Source organism: Erythrolamprus reginae, chromosome 11 (genome assembly GCF_031021105.1).
Source record: "Erythrolamprus reginae isolate rEryReg1 chromosome 11, rEryReg1.hap1, whole genome shotgun sequence".
Classification (NCBI taxonomy): domain Eukaryota; kingdom Metazoa; phylum Chordata; class Lepidosauria; order Squamata; family Dipsadidae; genus Erythrolamprus; species Erythrolamprus reginae.
The window spans coordinates 17185436-17204217 of NC_091960.1; the positions used below are offsets into that span (position 1 = coordinate 17185436).

General features: G+C 42.8%; 1 protein-coding gene across 4 annotated transcripts in view; it reads left to right on the plus strand.

Moving 5' to 3' along the window:
- The window catches only part of LOC139174111 (lethal(3)malignant brain tumor-like protein 4), a 72180-nt gene extending 57257 nt beyond the window's left edge, over nt 1-14923 (plus strand). For 2 of the 4 annotated variants that reach the window (XR_011560302.1, XR_011560303.1), the window contains exons 19-21: nt 1740-1802; nt 12562-13916; nt 14393-14923. Coding sequence is in view for 2 of the 4 variants with exons in the window: in XM_070764200.1 (XP_070620301.1) it covers nt 1740-1802; nt 12562-12690 (192 nt within the window). In the remaining 2 variants the exon portion in view is untranslated. Of the gene's footprint in view, nt 1-1739; nt 1803-12561 lie in introns of all 4 variants that reach the window. The other 2 variants (XM_070764200.1, XM_070764201.1) reach the window with 1 other exon arrangement.
- Nucleotides 14924-18782: the final 3859 nt, after the last annotated feature.

The following is an 18782-nucleotide window of genomic DNA, read 5'->3' on the forward strand; positions in this document are numbered from 1 at the left end:
ACTAGGCTGGTTCCCTTTTGTCACAATTCAGAGTAATCCTGCCACAGCCTACTTAGATTTGTCAAAAAGGAAAGGCATCTTGTCGGGTACCGATTAGCATCATTTGAAACATTTGCTGGAAGGCCGAATCTTTTTTTTTTTCATGCAGCAATGAAATTGAATTGTTTTGCTGAAATCTATAAGAAGCCTTTTTTTTCTTTTTTTTTTCTATCATTTTTTATTTTATTATTATTTTATTCTTCCTTATTTTCAAAATTTGTATTGTTTTCAATTCTGTTGAAAAACAACTTCAGTGATAATTATGTTTTTTTTTTAATAACCAGGCTGTATCTGTGATTTATTTATTTTATTTATTTATTCGATTTTTATGCCGCCCTTCTCCTTAGACTCAGGGCAGCTTACAACATGTTAGCAACAGCACTTTTTAACAGAGCCAGCATGTTGCCCCCACAATCCGGGTCCTCATTTTACCCACCTCGGAAGGATGGAAAGCTGTGTCAACTTTGAGCCGGTAATGAGATTTCAACCGCTGACCTACAGATCTACAGTCAGCTTCAGTGGCCTGCAGTACTGCACTCTACCCACTGCGCCACCCCAGCTCTTTTAGGTGATGGCAAACCTATGGCATGCATGCCACAGATGGCATGCAGAGCCCTTTCTGCGGGCACACAAGCCATCAGCTAGCTTTCGCCTGCCAGCTGATTTTTGGATATCTACCGTGCATGCATAGAGGGCGGGGCTCATACAGGAGATGCATGAGCATGCACAGGGGGGTTGCGTGTGCATATGCAGGGGGAAAGCCTCTGGATCCTGTGGAAGGCAATAAACTGGCCTCTCAGGAATTCCATAAATCCAGAAACGGGCCTGTTTCTGGCCTCCAAGGGAGGCCGTTTTTGTCCTCCCAGAGGCTTGAGATTTCAGCGACTTTTTTATTTCTGTGCATGCAGGAAAGGCAAAAAATATCACAAAAAATTTCTCTCTCACATCCCCTTGTGAAATTTTCCCCTTGTACATGCACAGAAGCAAAAACACACTGGGACAACATGCGGGCATGCAGGACAAGCGAAGCTATGTGCTCAGTGCACCGGTAGTGGTGGGAATGGGAATCTGCCCCTGCTGGGGGATGGCAAAAAATGGCCCCACTCAGGAGGCTTTCCTGAATCCTGGGGAGAGTGCAAAACAGCCCAATGGACCTTCCAGAAGTCAAGAGGCTGCACATCCATGAGAGGCAGCACAGGGATTGTGCACATGTGTGTAGGAGCCATGGGATATGTGCACATGTGCATGGGGAGGGCATTGCATTATGGGTGCAGGACCACATGCATATGCTATCATGCACATGCACACGCTTTTGACACCTGAGCCAAAAAAGGTTCGCCATCACTGTTAAAGGGGATAACATACCAAGTTTGCTGGGGTCAATAGAATACGTACTAGCTCCATTGCTGCTGTCCAAAGTGTTGTCACAATAGCTATACAGGCTGAGCCAGAATACCGTACTTGGCTCACTGTCTTGGGCTCTGCCTTTGGGCCTGTCTGACTACCTGCCAGGGTTCGTCTGTCCTGTGTAGCTAACCTTTACATATTTCTGTCAACTTCATAGTAACTATAATACATTTTTCGATTTAAAAGCTGCAGGATTCTCTCAACCAAGAAAACCCTTTATGTTTACAGTCTTTTGCTCAAGCTGGTTGTTTCTTGTAATGTTTTTACTTTTTATTTCTAACATATTTTTCTAGGTGGCTGGCTTTGTTCAGCGTCTGCCCGGTTGCAAAGAACAGGCTGCACTTTTTCGACAAGAGGTAAGTTATCTTGTTTTAGGCTTCTGGAGAGTTATAAAATCTTCTTGCCCAAGAAATGATCTCCAGAATTGTATTAGACACTAAAAATTTATTGATTGATTGATTGGATTTGTTTGCCACCTTTCTCTATGGATTCGAGGCGGCTCACAACATGTCAACAATAAAACAGTGTACAAAATACAATTGGATCCAATTAATATAAGTAATTAGTTTAAAACATTATAAAAGCTAAATATCAAAAATAATTCATTAAATACAAACCAAGCATGCTAGTCATTTAGTGGCCAGGAGGCTGGGATCTAATGACCCCAAGCCTGGCAGCATAAATAATTTTTCAAGCTCTTACGAAAGGCAAGGAGGGTTGGGGCAGTGTGAATCTCTGGGGGGAGCTGATTCCAGAGGGCCGGGCCCCCCACAGAGAAGGCTCTTCCCCTAACCCCCACCAAGCAACATTGTTTAGTTGATGGGACCTGAAGAAGGCCAACTCTGTGGGACCTAACCAGACACTGGGGTTCATGTGGCAGAAGGCGGTTCCGTAGGTTATCTGATCCAATGCCATGTAGGGCTGTACCAAATTAACCCAACTTTAGTTCCAGAGAAAGTTCATGGTGCCTTCTATAAACCAAATGCATTCTGTAAACACATGGGATCTGCCTATTCTTTTATTCCTTCCATAGTCATTGGCAAAAGTTATTATTATTATTATTTATTATTATTTATTTATTTGTATGCCGCCCCTCTATGAGGACTCGGAGCAGCTCACAACAGAATACAATGTCACAAATACAGTATATTAAAAGCACATTAAAAACCCATTATTAAAACCATACAACTCAGACAAACCATACACAATTCTACCATAGCCTTAGCATAGATTAGGGGCAACTCAGTTACCCCATGCCTAGGTGGCATAGATCGGTTTTGAGTAGCTTATGAAAGACAGGGAGGGTGGGGGTGGTTCTAATCTCCGGGGGGGGGGGGAGTTGATTCCAGAGGGCCGGGGCTGCCACAGAGAAGGCTCTTCCCCTGGGTCCCGCCAGATGACATTGTTTAGTCGGCAGGACCCAGAGAAAGCCGACTCTGTGGGGCCTTATTGGACGCTAGGATTCGTGCGGCAGAAGACAGTCCCGAAGGTATTCTGGCCCGTTGCCATGTAGGGCATTGTTACCCCACAGAATAGGATCGATGTCCAGTTTGGTATTAGATACCAAACAGAAGCTTCCTGTTTTGTAAACTTTGGCTTTGGCTTGTTGGCAAACACAGTTATTTTCAGTGGACATTTAATCTTCGGTTGTACTGTATTTGAAAAGTTAAAGTGATCTACTTTGTAGAAGAGCCAATTTGTTTGTAAGATAGATGCTTTTAGAATGTTACACCCATGTTTTTCAGCTTTACATAAGAAGCTGGTAGTAAAATAGTAGATTGCTATGACCATCTACTGTTGATCAAAAGTTCACTCTAAGCACCATTTAGAGCAGGGGTCCCCAAACTTTGGTACCTCAGGGACCACTACATTCATCATTTTAAATCCCGTGGACCACTAATATGATCTGCCTAACGACTGGGTGGGTGTGGCTAGGTGGTCATGTGACTGGGTAGGCTTGGCCAATTTAATAAGATCATAAGAAGAGCCCATTGAGTCCAGAATTCTGTGCCCCCCAAATTGTACATGGGGATCTTGAGCAGAAAGAGAAGGCAAAACCCTCCCTTTCCCCTGACCCCAAACAAATGGTATCCAAGGGAATCCTGCCTGCCTCAACCAACAGAAGCAGCACTTGGACATCCATTTCAATAGCCACCAATACACTTGGCATCCATGAATCTGTCTAATCCTGCCTTGAAGCTATCTAGACTGACAGCTGTCACAACCTCTTCTGGAAGTGAATTACATAAACCAACGAATCTCTGGGTAAAGAAACATTTCCCTTTATTTGTCCTCACTTTCTTACCTATAAGCTTTAGGGAGGGCCCCCTTGTCCTAGTATTGTGTGATAGAGAAAATAATTTTTCTCTATCCACCTTTTCTATCCCATGCATGATTTTATACACTTCGATCAAAGTCACCAAGGGTCGGTCTGGAAAGCTAAACAGAGTCAAACCCGTTTGATATCTGGATGAATGACAGACTGGATATCCTAGACTGGGACTTTAAGAAGGCAATGACAAACCCATCTGTCACTGGATGAAGCCAACGTTCCCCCTAAGGTATGCAGTGCGGCACGGCGCACTTAGCAACGGCCTTCAGCACAGGGTTTTTCAACCCTACGCAGGAGCCGATCACCTACCTTTTGCAAAAGCAGATTGCCTACTTTTTGCAAAAGGTTCTTCCACCAGATCTTCCACCAGCACCTTGTAAACGGACTCAGGCAGCGTCGAGGGGCACTCGCCGGCCTCTACTCACCCCTCCCCTCCCAGTCACTCCTTGCCTGCCTGCTCGGCCACCTTGTTGGAATTAAGCAGCCACTTACGAGAAACAGTTGGCAAAACAGCCGACTCAGTTCAAATTGGATCTGACCAAAAAGGAGGTTCAGCAGAAGCACCTCACTGAGGACTATGAGCATTGGATTTCCAAGCAGAGGGAAGACCTGTGGGAGGGCAAGGTCTGCTACTGGCGCAGAAAACATGTAACCTTTCTAGCCAAGCAGGGCCGTTGTCCATGATTATCACACAGTAGCATAGAAAAATTGAGAAGACAGGCATTTATGGGATAAGCAGCTATAATAACAAATCAAATGCTATTAGTACAAAGCTGGACTTAATCTGTAAAATATGTTGCTATTTGGAATTGAATCCATAGGGGGACCCAGACACAAATTAATAAAAGCAGGGAAGAATTTATAAGAAGGAAACAAGTGTTTGTGTGCAGAACCAGATCCTGAACATCAGGCTTCAGAAAGCAAAAATATGGTTTGTTCATTCTACACCTTGTATGAAGTAGATGCAGTTCGCGTCAGCCTATTAAAAATGTTGGACTGGAACGAAATCTATTTTAAGACAGAGACTTGGCTTGGACTAAGATGTAAATGGCAGAACTGCTGAACTCTGCTATAATAGCCCATTAGAAGCAATTGAGCTGCCCAAGCAGATTACGTTTAAATAAATAACTTTTAGGCACCACAAGTAAGGGGGCTTTCAGTTTAATTTTTATTTTTATTTCCTAAATGACAGCAGTGGAAGGAAAAACCATTTGTGCAAATGATAAAAGGAATCCAAAGGGATTGGGCAAAATTTGTTTGTTCGTTTATTGGATTTATGTATATGCCACCCCTCTTCGAGGACCCGGGGCGGCTTATAGCATATAAAAAAACAATATAAAGTGTCCTGAATCAAGTTTAAAAACTAATCTAAGAACCCAAATTTCATTAAAAATCAATCATTCCAATTCCAAAATGAATCGACATATATTTTATTCATTGGCCAGGGGCTAGGATCTAATGGCCCCAAGCCTGGCGACACAAGTGACTCTTCAAACTCTTGCAGAAGGCAGGGAGGGTGGGGGCAGTGCGAAATTCGGGGGGGGGGACTGATTCTGGAGCCTCCACAGAGAAGGCTCTTCCCCTAGGCCCTGCCAAACGGTGTCTAGTTGACAGGACCTGGAGAAGGCCAACTCTGTGGGACCTGACCAATCGCTGGCACTCATGTGGCAGAATCTGGTCTGATGCCATGTAGGGCTTTGAAATTACTAGTGAGGCCTAGTCAGAGATTAAGGGTGTTTTTTTTAATATGAAGTCATATTCTGAAACAATGTCCCTCCATAGCGGGGCTTGATAGTCCACAGGTTTAAAAGAAACTGAAAGGTGAACTTTCTACAACATTAGGTCTGCATGATTAGAATTTGGGGGCTTATGTAGTACAATAGGAGTGTGCATAAATGGAGATGTCTGTTACGTCCTTTGGGCACTGGCAGCGGGACAAAGAGAACCTTGGTGAAGAGTTCACAATCCCCACATTGCTCTTAACTTAAAAAAAAAATAACTGCAGACCTTCTAGAACAGGGCTGCCAAACTCAAGTCCCGTGGGCTGGATCTGGGCTGTGGGGGTGCTTAGATCTGGCCAGCAGGTTCAGTCTGGAACTAGCAAAGAACTGGCCCATGGAGCCTCTGATAGCAAAAATGGGTTTGTCTCTGTTTTGGCTGCCAGAGTGCTGCAGGAAGCCATTGTGGCCCAAAACGGGGCCTCTGGAGTGGTCCAGAAGCCCTCCAGACCCTGGGCCATTGCAACCGTCATAAACATGTGCCAGTTGCCAAGCATCCAAATTTTGATCATGTGACCATGGGGATGCTACAACATCCCCATGGTCACATGTGAAAAGCGGTGATAAGTCACTTTTTTCAGAGGTTTTGGAACTTTGAACATTCCACTAAACAAATGGTTATAAGTCAAGGACCACCTGTGTACCGTTTTATGGAATCTGTTTTATTTATCTGGTTTCCATTTTTTAACATACATTAGAACCAGAGCTTTGCAAAGTTTTGATCTCTTTGCATACATTTTCAGGCTCTATTATTTTGGGTGTTTTAAATTTGCAACCTTAAGCATAAGCATATCATTTAGCTTTATGAAATATTGTTCTTTTCTCTAATGAAAAATGACTGTAATGCTGAGTGTTAAAAATGACTACCCACATTTATTTGATATTCCGTATCTAAGCTGAAAAGCATATTGCAATGTACAGATGGGAAGTTTGAGTTAGATACTTAAAATATGTTTTTAGTTGAACCTGCTTAAAAAATTCAGTCACACATCATCAGTTTTAAATTCCCCAGTTTTGGTGCTATAATTACCAAGAAGTAGGATAAGCAAAGAATGGGAAGGCAATTTTTTTATTTTCGTTCCTCTGTTTTGTCTGTATTGATACCAGATTGGCACATTGGTCTATATACATAATAATACAAAATTTAGATTTTTAGTTGAAAGACCCTGCCCTTCCCCACCCCCTATACAATAAAAGGGGGGAGGGAGACCAAAACTCTCCCTTCCAGCAATCACCGGCCAGTTCAGCATAAATTAACTTCAAGATTAACATCAGACCAACCGTCAAGTAAACAATGCCCTAATCTAGGCCAAATAAGCCAACAGTAAACATCCCAACAACGTCTAATACCATCTCCATCATCACTGACAATGTAAGCCATTAGAATATAAACTGAGAGCAAACCCACTGCCTTACTAGCACTGATAATGTTACCTAGGGGTGGGCTGCTCCAAGTCCGCCCAGGTTTGGATGCCTGGTTTTGGGCAATCCTCTAGCAAAGATTCTGCATGGTTTGGCAAATCCCCAAATCCCACTCCTGACTGGCCCGGCCATCCCTTCCCTCTCAGGAGTCCCCATGCGGCCCATTTTGGCTGCCAGGTAAATGCAAGGCCCACGCGGAGGATCAGGGAGGGCAAAAAAATGGGACTCCCAGAGGTTCCAGAAGGCCAGAAACAGGATCATTTCCAGCTTCCGGAGGGGCACCGGAGCCTGGGGGAGGCCATTTTCATCCTCCCAGAGACTCAAAGGAAGCCTCAGGAGTCTGGGAAGGATGAAAAACAGTTCTCCCGGAAGGCCGGACATGGCTTTTGGCTTCCAGAGAGCCTCCAGAGCCCGGAGAGGGCTACCTTTGAAGAGTGTTCGGAAACTTCAACTCGCCCAAAATGCAGCTGCACGAGCAGTCTTGGGCCTTCCAAGAAATGCCCACATCTCACCATCACTCCGTGGACTGCATTGGCTACCAATCTGTTTCCGGACACAATTCAAAGTGTTGGTTATGACCTATAAAGCCCTACATGGCATAGGACCAGACTATCTCCGAGACCACCTTCTGCTGCACGAATCCCAGCGACCGGTGAGGTCCCACAGAGTTGGTCTCCTTAGGGTCCCGTCAACCAAACAATGCGGGCTGGTGGGACCTAGGGGAAGAGCCTTCTCTGTGGGGCCCCTGGCCCTCTGGAATCAGCTCCCCCTGGAGATTCCCACTGCCCCCATCCTCCTCGCCTTACGGAAGAGTTTAAAAACTCATCTTTGCCGCCAGGCCTGGAGTTTCTTAGATCTTTCCCCAACCAATGAATGCTTTAGTTTGATTGTTGAATGAATGATATTGATGGTTTTTCTTTTTTTAATTAGAATTTTAAAAACTGTTTTTAAATGTATTAATTGGGTTGCTATTATCGTTTCTTGTTTTTTGTACGTGCTGTGAGCCGCCCCAAGTCCTTGGAGAGGGGCGGCATACAAATCCAAATGAATGAATGAATGAATGAATGAATGAATGAATGAATGAATGAATGAATGAATGAATGATAAAATCAGGCGGGGTTGCTACTTACTGCTGCTACCAGCACAATGTGCACACAGCTCCACGTCGCTGGCATGCACATGTGCGCGCCCCAATGAGATTTTGCTTCTGCGCATGGGCAGGAATCAAAATCTTGTGAGAGGACATGTGCGTGTATGAGATTTCGGTGATTTTTTGCTTCTGAATATGTGCTGAAGCAAAAAATTGCCAAAATCTCTCTCACACACACGTGTCCTCTCACAAGATTTTGCTTCATGTGCAGAAGCAAAATCTCACTGGGGCGTGCGGCCATGCACATTTGCCAGTCATGCAGTTCCATTTTCGTTACTGGTAAGCAGTGTGGCCAGTACTGGTGAAAATCCATACACACACACTAGAGCAGGAGAACCTGTTGCTAAAATGTTTGAAGCCCACCCCTGCCTAGTTGCAGTGTTTCCCAACCTTGGCAACTTCAAGATATTTGGACTTCAACTCCCAGAATTCCCCAGCCAGCATCCACTGGCTGGGGAATTCTGGGAGTTGAAGTCCAAATATCTTCAAGTTGCCACGGTTGGGAAACACTGAGTTAGAGCAATGAAACGTCTGGAAGAAAACCAGCTTAGAGAGCATCAAGGACTCATCATGTCAACTCTGTTCTAGAAATATTCTTCTTTATGGATATGTTTTTTTCGAGTTTTCATCTAAATACCTCAAAGCTATTGGTTTTCTGGAATACCAGGTTCCAAGTGAAATGTACCTCATTTATAACCAAGATCGCCAAGTTGTTGGAGTACCAACAATTTACTTTTCCTATACTTTTTCAAAAGCAAGTCATCCTTTAGAGAGCTTTCTCCACGCTCTTGATGTTTGAAAGCCATAACCCGGCTTTCTATCTCCATTCTGCTGGTTCTTTTAATAAGAATCTGTGCTTATTCTGTTACTATTTGGGTCAAGGCAAATTACATAATTTCTCCTTAATATTTTGCTAAATGGGTCACAGCCCTTACTGGGCTATGGTATAACCTAATTAAACCATCATGCCTTGTGGGTAATCAGAATCATTTAATAAAGACCATGACCCCTTCATGTCCATGTTGACAAATCTGTTGTCCTCAAATCAACTGATTTTTCACCGGGTTGATGTCTTCGCTGCTCTTTCTTTTCAAATAAACAAACTACACAGTGCCACAATGAAGATGTTGATATATTACAGTTTTTTGGCCAACCAACCATCCTCTGCTCTCCTTAAGCTCAGTGATAATTTATCAGGATTTGGATCTGCAGGAGGGTTCAGAACTGAGAGAAATGTAGATTTCAGCATTAAACAGTGGATCACATGTGTTATGGCATGGACACACAAAAAATAAGTAAAATCTGAGGACATCCAAATAACCTATAGCACTAGCACAGACCCCGTATCTATGAATTTCATGGCTAATCTATTGATGAACCTGTTATGGAGCCAACTATTTTTCTATCATCTAATTTTCTAATTGCCTGTGCTAATTCAGCTCATTGCCACCAATATGGGTCATAATGTAACAGTTAAAAAGGTAAACATTTCCTTGTCAGTCATGTCCAACTCTAAGGCATGGTGCTCATCTCTATTTCTTGACCGAGGCCAATGTTCCCTCTAAATTTTTTTCGGTGTGGGCGGAAAAGTATAGTGTCTGAGCGGCAGTCCCTTTGGGACTGGGTGGCATAGAAGTATATCTCGCTCTGTCTGTTGCTCTCTCTCTCTCTCTTTCTCTCTCTCTTGTTTCTCTCTCTCTTGTTTCTCTCTCTCTTGTTTCTCTCTCGCTCGCTTTCTCTCTCACTCTTTCTCTTGTTTTCTCTCTCTCTCGCTTTTTCTCTTTCTTTCTTGTTTTCTTTCTTTCTTGCTTGCTTTCTCTCTCTCTCTTGTTCTCTCTCTCTTGCTATCTCTCTCTTTCTCTCCCCCTTTCTCTCTCTCTCTTTTTCTCACTTTCTCTCTCCCTCTCTCTTTCTTTCTATCACGCTCTGTCTGTTGCTCTTTCTCTCTCTCTCTCTGTCTGTGAGGGGGCTGTGAGAGCGCTTTCTCCGAGCGCTTCGGGAACGCATGCCCCGCCTCTGCTGAAGCCCCTTGCTGACAGCCCGGGACGGAAGCACTCCCAGCGAAGGGGCTGCGAGAGGGGCGGGGCGGGCATTCCCGAAGCGCACGGAGAAAACCCTCTTGCAGCCCCCTAGCTGGGAGCGCGGATGAGGAGGAGGAGAAGCCGCTGCCACTGCAGCCACCGCCGGGGGAGAAGCCATGCCCCAAGGCAGGAGGTGGAGGAGGAAAAAGCCGGAGAGGGGGCAGATCGGGCGGCCAAGGGGCAGCGGCGAGAGGCCAAGGGCGCGAGGGGGCCAGAGGCACCGTGGGGATGCAGGGTGGCCGCGGCTCCCTTTCCTTCCACCTATGTCTGGCAGGGGGATGGGGGGGGGGGGCGCATCCTCACTTTCGTCGCTTCTCGCCCCCAACTCCAATGCCCGGCTCCTTATGCGGCCTTGGAAAAGGGTGCGCGGTGGGTTATTTTTGGGTACGCGCCCGCGCGGGCATGCACCTTAGAGTGAACAGTGACCGAGGCAACCAGCATTATCTGAAGTCATTTTCCAGTGAAGCAGTACCTATTACTGTATTTTCCAGAGTATAAGATGTACCTTTTTCCTCCCTAAAAGAGGCTGAAAATTTGGATGTGTCTTATACTCTGACTGTAGCTCCCCCCCCCCGAAGCTTTTCCCCCCCAGCCCTAACTAGGTGCTAATGATCTTCCCAGCTCTTACCTTGCAGGCTCTTTCATTGTTACTCTCTGAGAAGAATGTTTCCAAGCCCTAGGTTTTTGCAGGCTTTTTCTCAATTGCTCTACTTGCTTTGAATGTTTCTTTCCCCGTTGCACAAAGGTTGGTACTCAAACCAGGCTGTCACCTCCAGCTGAAAACCTCAGTTTTTGTAATCACCTGATCAATAAGAAGTTGCTAGAAGTTTAGTACAGTAGTACAAATGATTCTTCATCAAAGTTCTAATGTAATCTTGGAAACATAAAAAAGCAAACTAAGAAAAGGAATTCTCTCATCATCATTTCTGTGAGAAACAGCCTTATCCTAACCAAGATAGTTCTAGAATTGACAGTCTGCATAAATGGTACCATGCAGTGGTAAGTCTAGGGTTCAGAAGTTAGATGTTGGGGGTTAGGAAGTGAGTTGTGAAGTTTCACATGGAAATACAAAGTAATGATAAGAGATCAGGCAGATGTTTGAGGTACATGCAGGAAAGGGAAATGGGAAGTAAATGTTGGTGAAATAGACTTGAAACTGATTAGAGGAGCCAAGATCATGGTGATTAAGATTTACTGGAGCAAGAGACAGATATCCCAGGCTCCCAGTTTTTCAATCTAGAGCCATTTGGGGTCTGTAATTTTATTTTCTGATTGTTCCTTTTACATTTTAGTGCTCTGTGTTTAATGTGTTTTATAGATCTATATTTTAAGGCTATAAACTGCAGGAAGTTCACGTGGCTTATAATGGACTTCATAATTATGGACTATTGTATTATTTATAATATAATTTTAAATACAATCAATCAGTCAGTGGATTATGATAAATAACGAGCCTTCCCAAAATGGAACACACAGGCTGGCAGGACATATTCTGCCAAGTAAACAAATCAGATAACCATAAGGTGGCAGCAGAAAGCTAGCTTTCTGCATCTCTTTGCTGCCCTTTAGTGGTCATTTTGATTTTGCAGCCTCGGACAGGAAGCTCCAGCAAAGCCATTAGCACAATGATCATTATTTAATCAAGAATCAAAGTTTCTTAAGACTTTGGTTCAAAGCCATGGCTTAGCACTGATAAATGTACAACTATGAAGTATGAATAAGATTACTGTGTCTGATATTTTTTTAAAAGGCAGGAGCTGAAAAAGTTGGCTACTGGAAGTTGACAAAAGGGGCCTGTTTCCAGCCCCCAGAGGGCTTCCGGAACCTGGGGAGGCTGTTTTCGTTCTCCTGGAGGTTCGAAGAAAGCCACTGGAGCCCAGGGAGGGCAAAAAGTGCTCCCCCGCCACCATGGTGTAGGAGGCTAATTAGGCGACACCCACTATGCACACACCCATCCATCAGAGAACCACTTGCTGAAACCTTTGAAGCCCACCCCTTGCTTTGGTGCCTTTTACTTGCTGATAACTGACAAAAGAGCCGGGTGGTGCAGTGGTTAGAGTGTAGCACTGCAGGCTACTTCAGCTAACTGCTAGCTGTAGTTCGGCAGTTCTTCTCACCACCGGCTCAAGGTTGACTCAGCCTTCCATCCTTCTGAGGTGGGTAAAATAAGGACCCGGATTGTTGGGGGGCAATAGGCTGATTCTCTAACCTGCTTAGAGAGGGCTGTAAAAGTACTGTGAAGTGGTATATAAGTCTAAGTGCTATTGCTAAAACTTGAGGCAGGAACTGGGTTCCCTCAGTCAACACACTAACTTCATTGTTCTTCTCTCCCCCCCCCCCCCCCTTCTGCAGCAAATTGACGGCGAAGCTTTTCTTCTCCTCAACCAGTCAGACATCGTTAAAATCCTCAGCATCAAACTGGGGCCTGCCCTGAAAATCTATAATGCAATCCTCATGTTTAAGACGGCTGAAGAAGACTGATGGAGAGATTCCCCCTGGGGGGCGGGGGGAGGAGGGACAGAGTTGTGAAGGACCTCCAAGTGCAGCTCAACAGCAAAGCGCCCCCATCTCCTGTTTGTTCCTAAAGACTGAGTTGATTGGAAGCTCGGAAAGAAAGTGACCAGATCGAGTTTCACATGGATGCGGATACAGAGAATACGGAAAGCGTTCTAAAATTCAGTCCCATTGGCAACTTGGAACCGATGCGATGGCTTCCCTTCTAGGAAGAGATGTTTTATTATTATTATTATTTTCCTAATTGAATTTGGATATGGTTATATTGATCTTTTGTAAAGATCTTTGATGATGCCTCTAGTTATAAGAGGAATCCTGAGTATTTCTATTGATGGGAAGCTAAGTTCAAGCCAACTCACTTACCTATTGTAGTGCCTAACACAGAATCCAGCTCACTATTGGTGTGCTTCTAAACTTAACAACTGGGCTTAAGAGAGTAAGGGAAGAGTGAGATCGTGCAAAGCAGTGCAGATGAATGACTCATCAAAGTGCTTTATTGGTAGCCGGTTAGTTTTAAACCTTGTCATTGTATCTTTGTTTAGCTATTTAAATATTGGCAATTAATATTTGATGAATTGGAGAAATGAGGTCCATCTCCAAGTCGATTAACTTTCAGGTTATTATGCCTGTTTTGCACACTGCACAATTTCAGCATTCAAAATATTAAATTAAAACTCTTAAATGAAGACCGCTGGATATGGTTCCACTGGAAGGTAGGCCAACTATTTGAGTGTAGGATCAGAGTAACAAAACTATGAGCATATGTGTTTTCCTTTAGGGCTTGTTTGTTTATTTAAGTTCCTATCTTCCTGCAGGTCAGTGCAAGGTAGAGTGAGATATATAAAGAGGCACATCCAGCTTTGTTATGATATGTATTTCTGGCAAGATTTACGGGAGGTTTTGTAAAACAAGTACTAACAGTCCCTGTTTCTTTGTTTTTGAAAGTACTGTTGTTTTACAAACAGGTGTATTAGCTTGAACATATTCTCAGTTTAAGTCAGAAAGAGCTAAGCATACCAGCCAGAGATCTTTGCCTGTTATTTCAGTTCGACTTTTGTCAGGAGTTTCTCAGGTCTTGCTGAAATATAAAATATATTCCATCCGCATAGAAGTAGTGCCAGTTGTCCTAAAACTAATCCCTTCATATTTGTTCTTCTGATGACCAGAAATCTTTTTGTGCCACACTGCAAGGGGTGGGGAGAAATGGAAACATTTTACCCTAACATTGCTATCACTTTCTCAGTCTTGAGAACAAAATCCAAATATTTCATTGTACAAGAGCGTGGTCTCCAAACTTTGCAACTTGGAAGACTTACAGACTTCAACTCCTAGAATTCCCCAGCGAGCCATGCTGGATAGAATACATTTTACATTTCATGCTGGCTGGGGAATTCTGGGGATTGAAATCCACAAGTTGCCAAGTTTGGAGATCCCTTTGTTAGGGGATACTCTGTGGGAGATTTTGATTGGATGAGAAGATGAAAATTGTAATGTAAGTCATCAACAGAACATGGAAATGGACCAATCTGCAGAAGTCTTCTATGGTCTTCTAAAAGGACAGTACAATATTGAAAACAATGATTTGTTTGTCATGATGTTAATTTTGTACAAGTGATAACTGAGTATGTATCCTTTACATCTAACACTATTCAGATCCCCCCCCCCCCAGTAACTATCTACACATAACTTGGGAACAAGGCATACTTTCTTAATGGCACATAACCTGCTCTTACTACGACACTTACATTGATTGTCCTGATGTTTTGCAAGCAAGAATTGTTGAACTAATCAAATGAGGTCTTTTATTTATTTTGTATGATGCCACTCATTGGTTGGGTGAACCTCAGTCTCAAAAAGCTTTTGGGCAGCATAAAAAATGATGATGTTCTACCGTGTCATTTATCCCTTTCTAAAGGGATGTATGATTTCCGGTATGTTGATGGCAGTGCAATTTTGGTAATTTGTCGTTGGCTTTACAAGTGAATATGAAACCAGCCTTATGAATGAATTTGAGAGGAAACAGGGATGATGTTGGTATTTGAGTTGCAGCCTCTTTGCAGCTATCTCTGCTTCTGATTTTCTGAATTTGTTAAGGCCCCCTTCCTAAAATCAAGGTGACACACACAAAAAGATGTGGAAATATTGCACAATCCAGGCTGCTGAATCTGAACAATATTGAATAAATCTGCAGTGGCAATAATGTCTCGTATCTTTCTATTTGTATATCAATCATTAATAGAATATAAGCCTTACCTACCCCAGGTCACTTAAGGACAGGGATTGAGAGGCTCAACAAGAAGATGCTGATATGCCACATATACCAATATTCCTCAACCTCGGCAGTTTGAAGATGCTGGCTGAGGAATTCTGGGAGCTGAAGTCCACTTGTCTTAAAAGTTGTCCAGTTTGAGAAATGAGAGTATTTTCATGAATTTATGGCTTTACCTATATTTATTAGATTTTAAAAGTTGCTGAGGTTGAGAAACATTGCCATAAGCGAAACGCATTGAACCAGTAACCCTATATATAGCTTCTCTTCTACTAGGAGAACATTTTTTAAAGCAATTTTAAAGTCACGTGAGAAAAGAATTTTAGGTCTTCCTTTTTAATATTCTCTAGGTATATTTGTTTTTTAAAAAACCATTGGGGTGAAATGTTTAATAATGTTACATCTTTCAGAATCCTTTTACAAAGGCAGTATTTTTTGAACAGAAGCCTCATGAGACTTTCTTTTCCCTAAAACTGACTTCTAAGACAGTTTTGCTAATTGGGATTTTAAATGTAGGAATACACTAGTGGTTGCGTATGGCCGTCTGAGATGAAAATGATCCTTACTAACAAAACAAGTTATCAAGCTTCTCCTTTCTCTCCTGCAATACAAGTGGACAGTGAAAGAGTTAGTTGAAGAAGCACACATACACACAAGTTAGATTGATTTGATCCTTTGATATCCCCAGGGGGTTACATTTAAATCCATATATACCCAGCCACGTGGAATGTTACTTCAGCTCCACTCCGAGCTAATTCTGCCTTGAGGACATCTAAGGCTCATTACCTAGTTAGTCCACTAAAGGAGGGGGAAAAACCTAGAAAAAGAAGAGTATTGGCAAACGCAGTGGTGAACTTTCTTCCGAGGAACTGCTAGAATCCATGCTCCATTTATTTTATTTTATTTTACTTTCAGTAGTCAAGCCAAATCCCAAAGGTGTTTTTTCAGGCGGCAACTGGTCTTGGGGCTTTGCTATTTGTTTGTTAATAACAATAAGAGCAGAGTTGGAAGGGACCTTGGAGGTCTTCTAGTCCAACCCCCTGCTTAGGCAGGAAACCCCACACTACATACAGATGTTTATCCAACATCTTAAAAACTTCCAGTGTTGGAGCAACTTCTGGAGGCAAGCTGAGCCACTGATTGTTCTAACTGTCAGGAAATTTCTCCTTAGTTATAAGTTCCTTGTTTAGTTTCCACCCATTGCTGCTTCTACCCTCTACCCTGTTGTTTGTTGCAATCTCAAAAACAATGGAGGAATAATTTGTTATAATTTAGAAGAAGAAAAAAACAAATTATCAGATTTTTACGGAACTCTATCAATGAGAGAAGGTCGATAGAGAGGATAAGATACAAAGGATGTTTAAAATGGCAGCACTTCCAAAAAGTACCGGAGGATATTAAATAGATGTTAAACACAATAACAGAACTGAGAGGCAAATAAAAAACAGACAGATAACAAATCTTCAGGACCTGGAGGAATCCCTATAGAACTTTATAAAGAAATGCAAGAACAATTGGAGGAGATAGTATTAGGATTATATAATGCAGTCTTAAAAGAAGGGAAGTTACTTACATCCTGGAAGGAAACTAGTATAGTTCTTATACCCAAAAAAGATATGGACCCCACTCTAATTCAGAATTATAGACCTATATCCCTTTGAAATGTAGATTATAAAATTTTTAGCTCAATTATAGCCCAGAGATTAAAAGTGTTACCTCAACAGTTTTATTCATACAGATCAAAATGGATTTTTGGCTAAAAGGCAAATAAACAACCAAAGGATAATAATGGACGTTCCAGAGTATTATGAAAAACATAATGAGAAGCAATAAGCATTAATTTTTTTAGAAGACGTTTTGCTTCTCATCCAAGAAGCTTCTTCAGCTCTGATAGGATAGTGGGGAACAAAAAGGATGTATATACCCTGCAGACAGCTGGTCCCATGCATCCTTTTAGCAGAGGTTCTTAACCTTCCAAATACCGCAACACTTTAACCCTTAAATAATAAAATAATTAGAAAACTCAGGGTGGGTTCTAACCAGTGAAGGACTACCACACTGTGGGCGTGGCTTATTTTGTGGGTGTGGCTTGCCAGCCATGTGACCAGTTTGGAGTGGCTTGACGATCATGTGACCAGGGTAGCTTAAAGGTCATGTGACTGGCTTAAAGGTGGTCAACTCACGTCAAGGGTTTAGGTTAAGGTTAGGGTGCCTGGCCTCTCCTCGCCTCAAAGAGATACAATTTCCCTATCTATTTATTATTACTGAACATCCAAAATATACTATTTAATTCTATGTATATATGCCACATGTGTACATACATATTACACACAGGCACACCAAAACATACATTATCTACTATATAAACTGTATGTGTATGTACACACGCGCACAGCTCTTCTAAAATTATACACATTCAGCCTCATTTACTGTGATAGGAAAAATATATCCAGAGCCTGTTGTGGTTAGCTCTGGCCCAGCTCCTGCCCCAAGGAATGTGCAGGAGGATGTGGGGGAAACATCCACATGCCGCATGCCTGTTTTGTTCCCAATGGAATCTGCCGACGAAGCCTCCTCTGACCAAGGAAGCGTGAGTGACAGGGAAGAGAGGAGTTTGGCAGACAGCCCAGGAGGAGATCAATCATCTGTATCATCCCTGGATTCTGAACAAGAATTAATGACACATCCACGCATGCGTAGAGTGATGCATAGGAGACAACAACTGAAGGATTATTACAAGAGAAAATGAGGCCACCTGTGGTTGGGTGGGGCTGTTGTAATTTGTGCTACAGATAAAAGTGCAGCTTGGTGTTTTAGCCTCATGGCAGTTTATCTGATTCATTGTTTCATCAAGATCATGGTTTTTGTGCTGTTCAAGATTGTGTGTGGACTCTCTGGACTTTAGAATTGGACTCAAGTTCCCAGTTATTGGGTGAGCAATTGGATTGCATTTAACCTGTGCCTTGTGTGTACCAGAAAATCCCTTTGACATTTAAAAAGGGAGCTGTTTCTGTTTTTCTGTTTATAAAAACTTTGGGGTTTTCCTTTTATCGTGTGGTGTGTGTCTTCCTGGACTAATTACCCTGTAATTATGGGCGGTTGAAACACGCCGGCAGAACAGAGCCCAGAAGGGGGAAAAAGAAAAAAAAATCAAAATTTTTCTACCAGTTCTGCGTACCTGACTGTACCCGTAGGAGCCCATCACTGGTTCTAACTTACTTTGCTACCGATTTGCTTGCTCCTGTATTGTGTGGCCGTCTAGCGTGCTGAAATCCAATGCTGGTCTAAAATGAAAGGAGTCATCCGATTCTGTCTTAGAAGTAGAAATTTCTCGGTACAGTGTTTTGTTTTGTTTTAATTCAATATATTTTTTTGTAAAAGCACACCAGGATTGACTTGAGTTTCTACTCCATATAGAGTTTTGTATCAATGGAAGAAGATTGGGACACCCTTTGGACTAAGGAATTAATCCTTGTGAAGATCCTTGTCCTACAGAAAATGAATGGAGACTTATTTTTCCCCAAATAATGTTGGGGTTTGGGGGGGTTGCATGTTGGAAAGTTCTGGAGAACCTGAAAGCCTTTGGGGTGATATTTTGGCCAGTTGTAATAAAATCATTCCTACCTAGAGTGTGGGTGGAGAGGAGCTCAAGATCTTGAGTTATCCTGGATTCTCCCACGCGCACACACAATTTTTGTTTTGCATGCATATACTGTATAGCAAAGCTTTATTCCCACTGCATTTACACAACATTAATCTTCCGCAAAGCCTTCGATATTTCTGCTTGTCT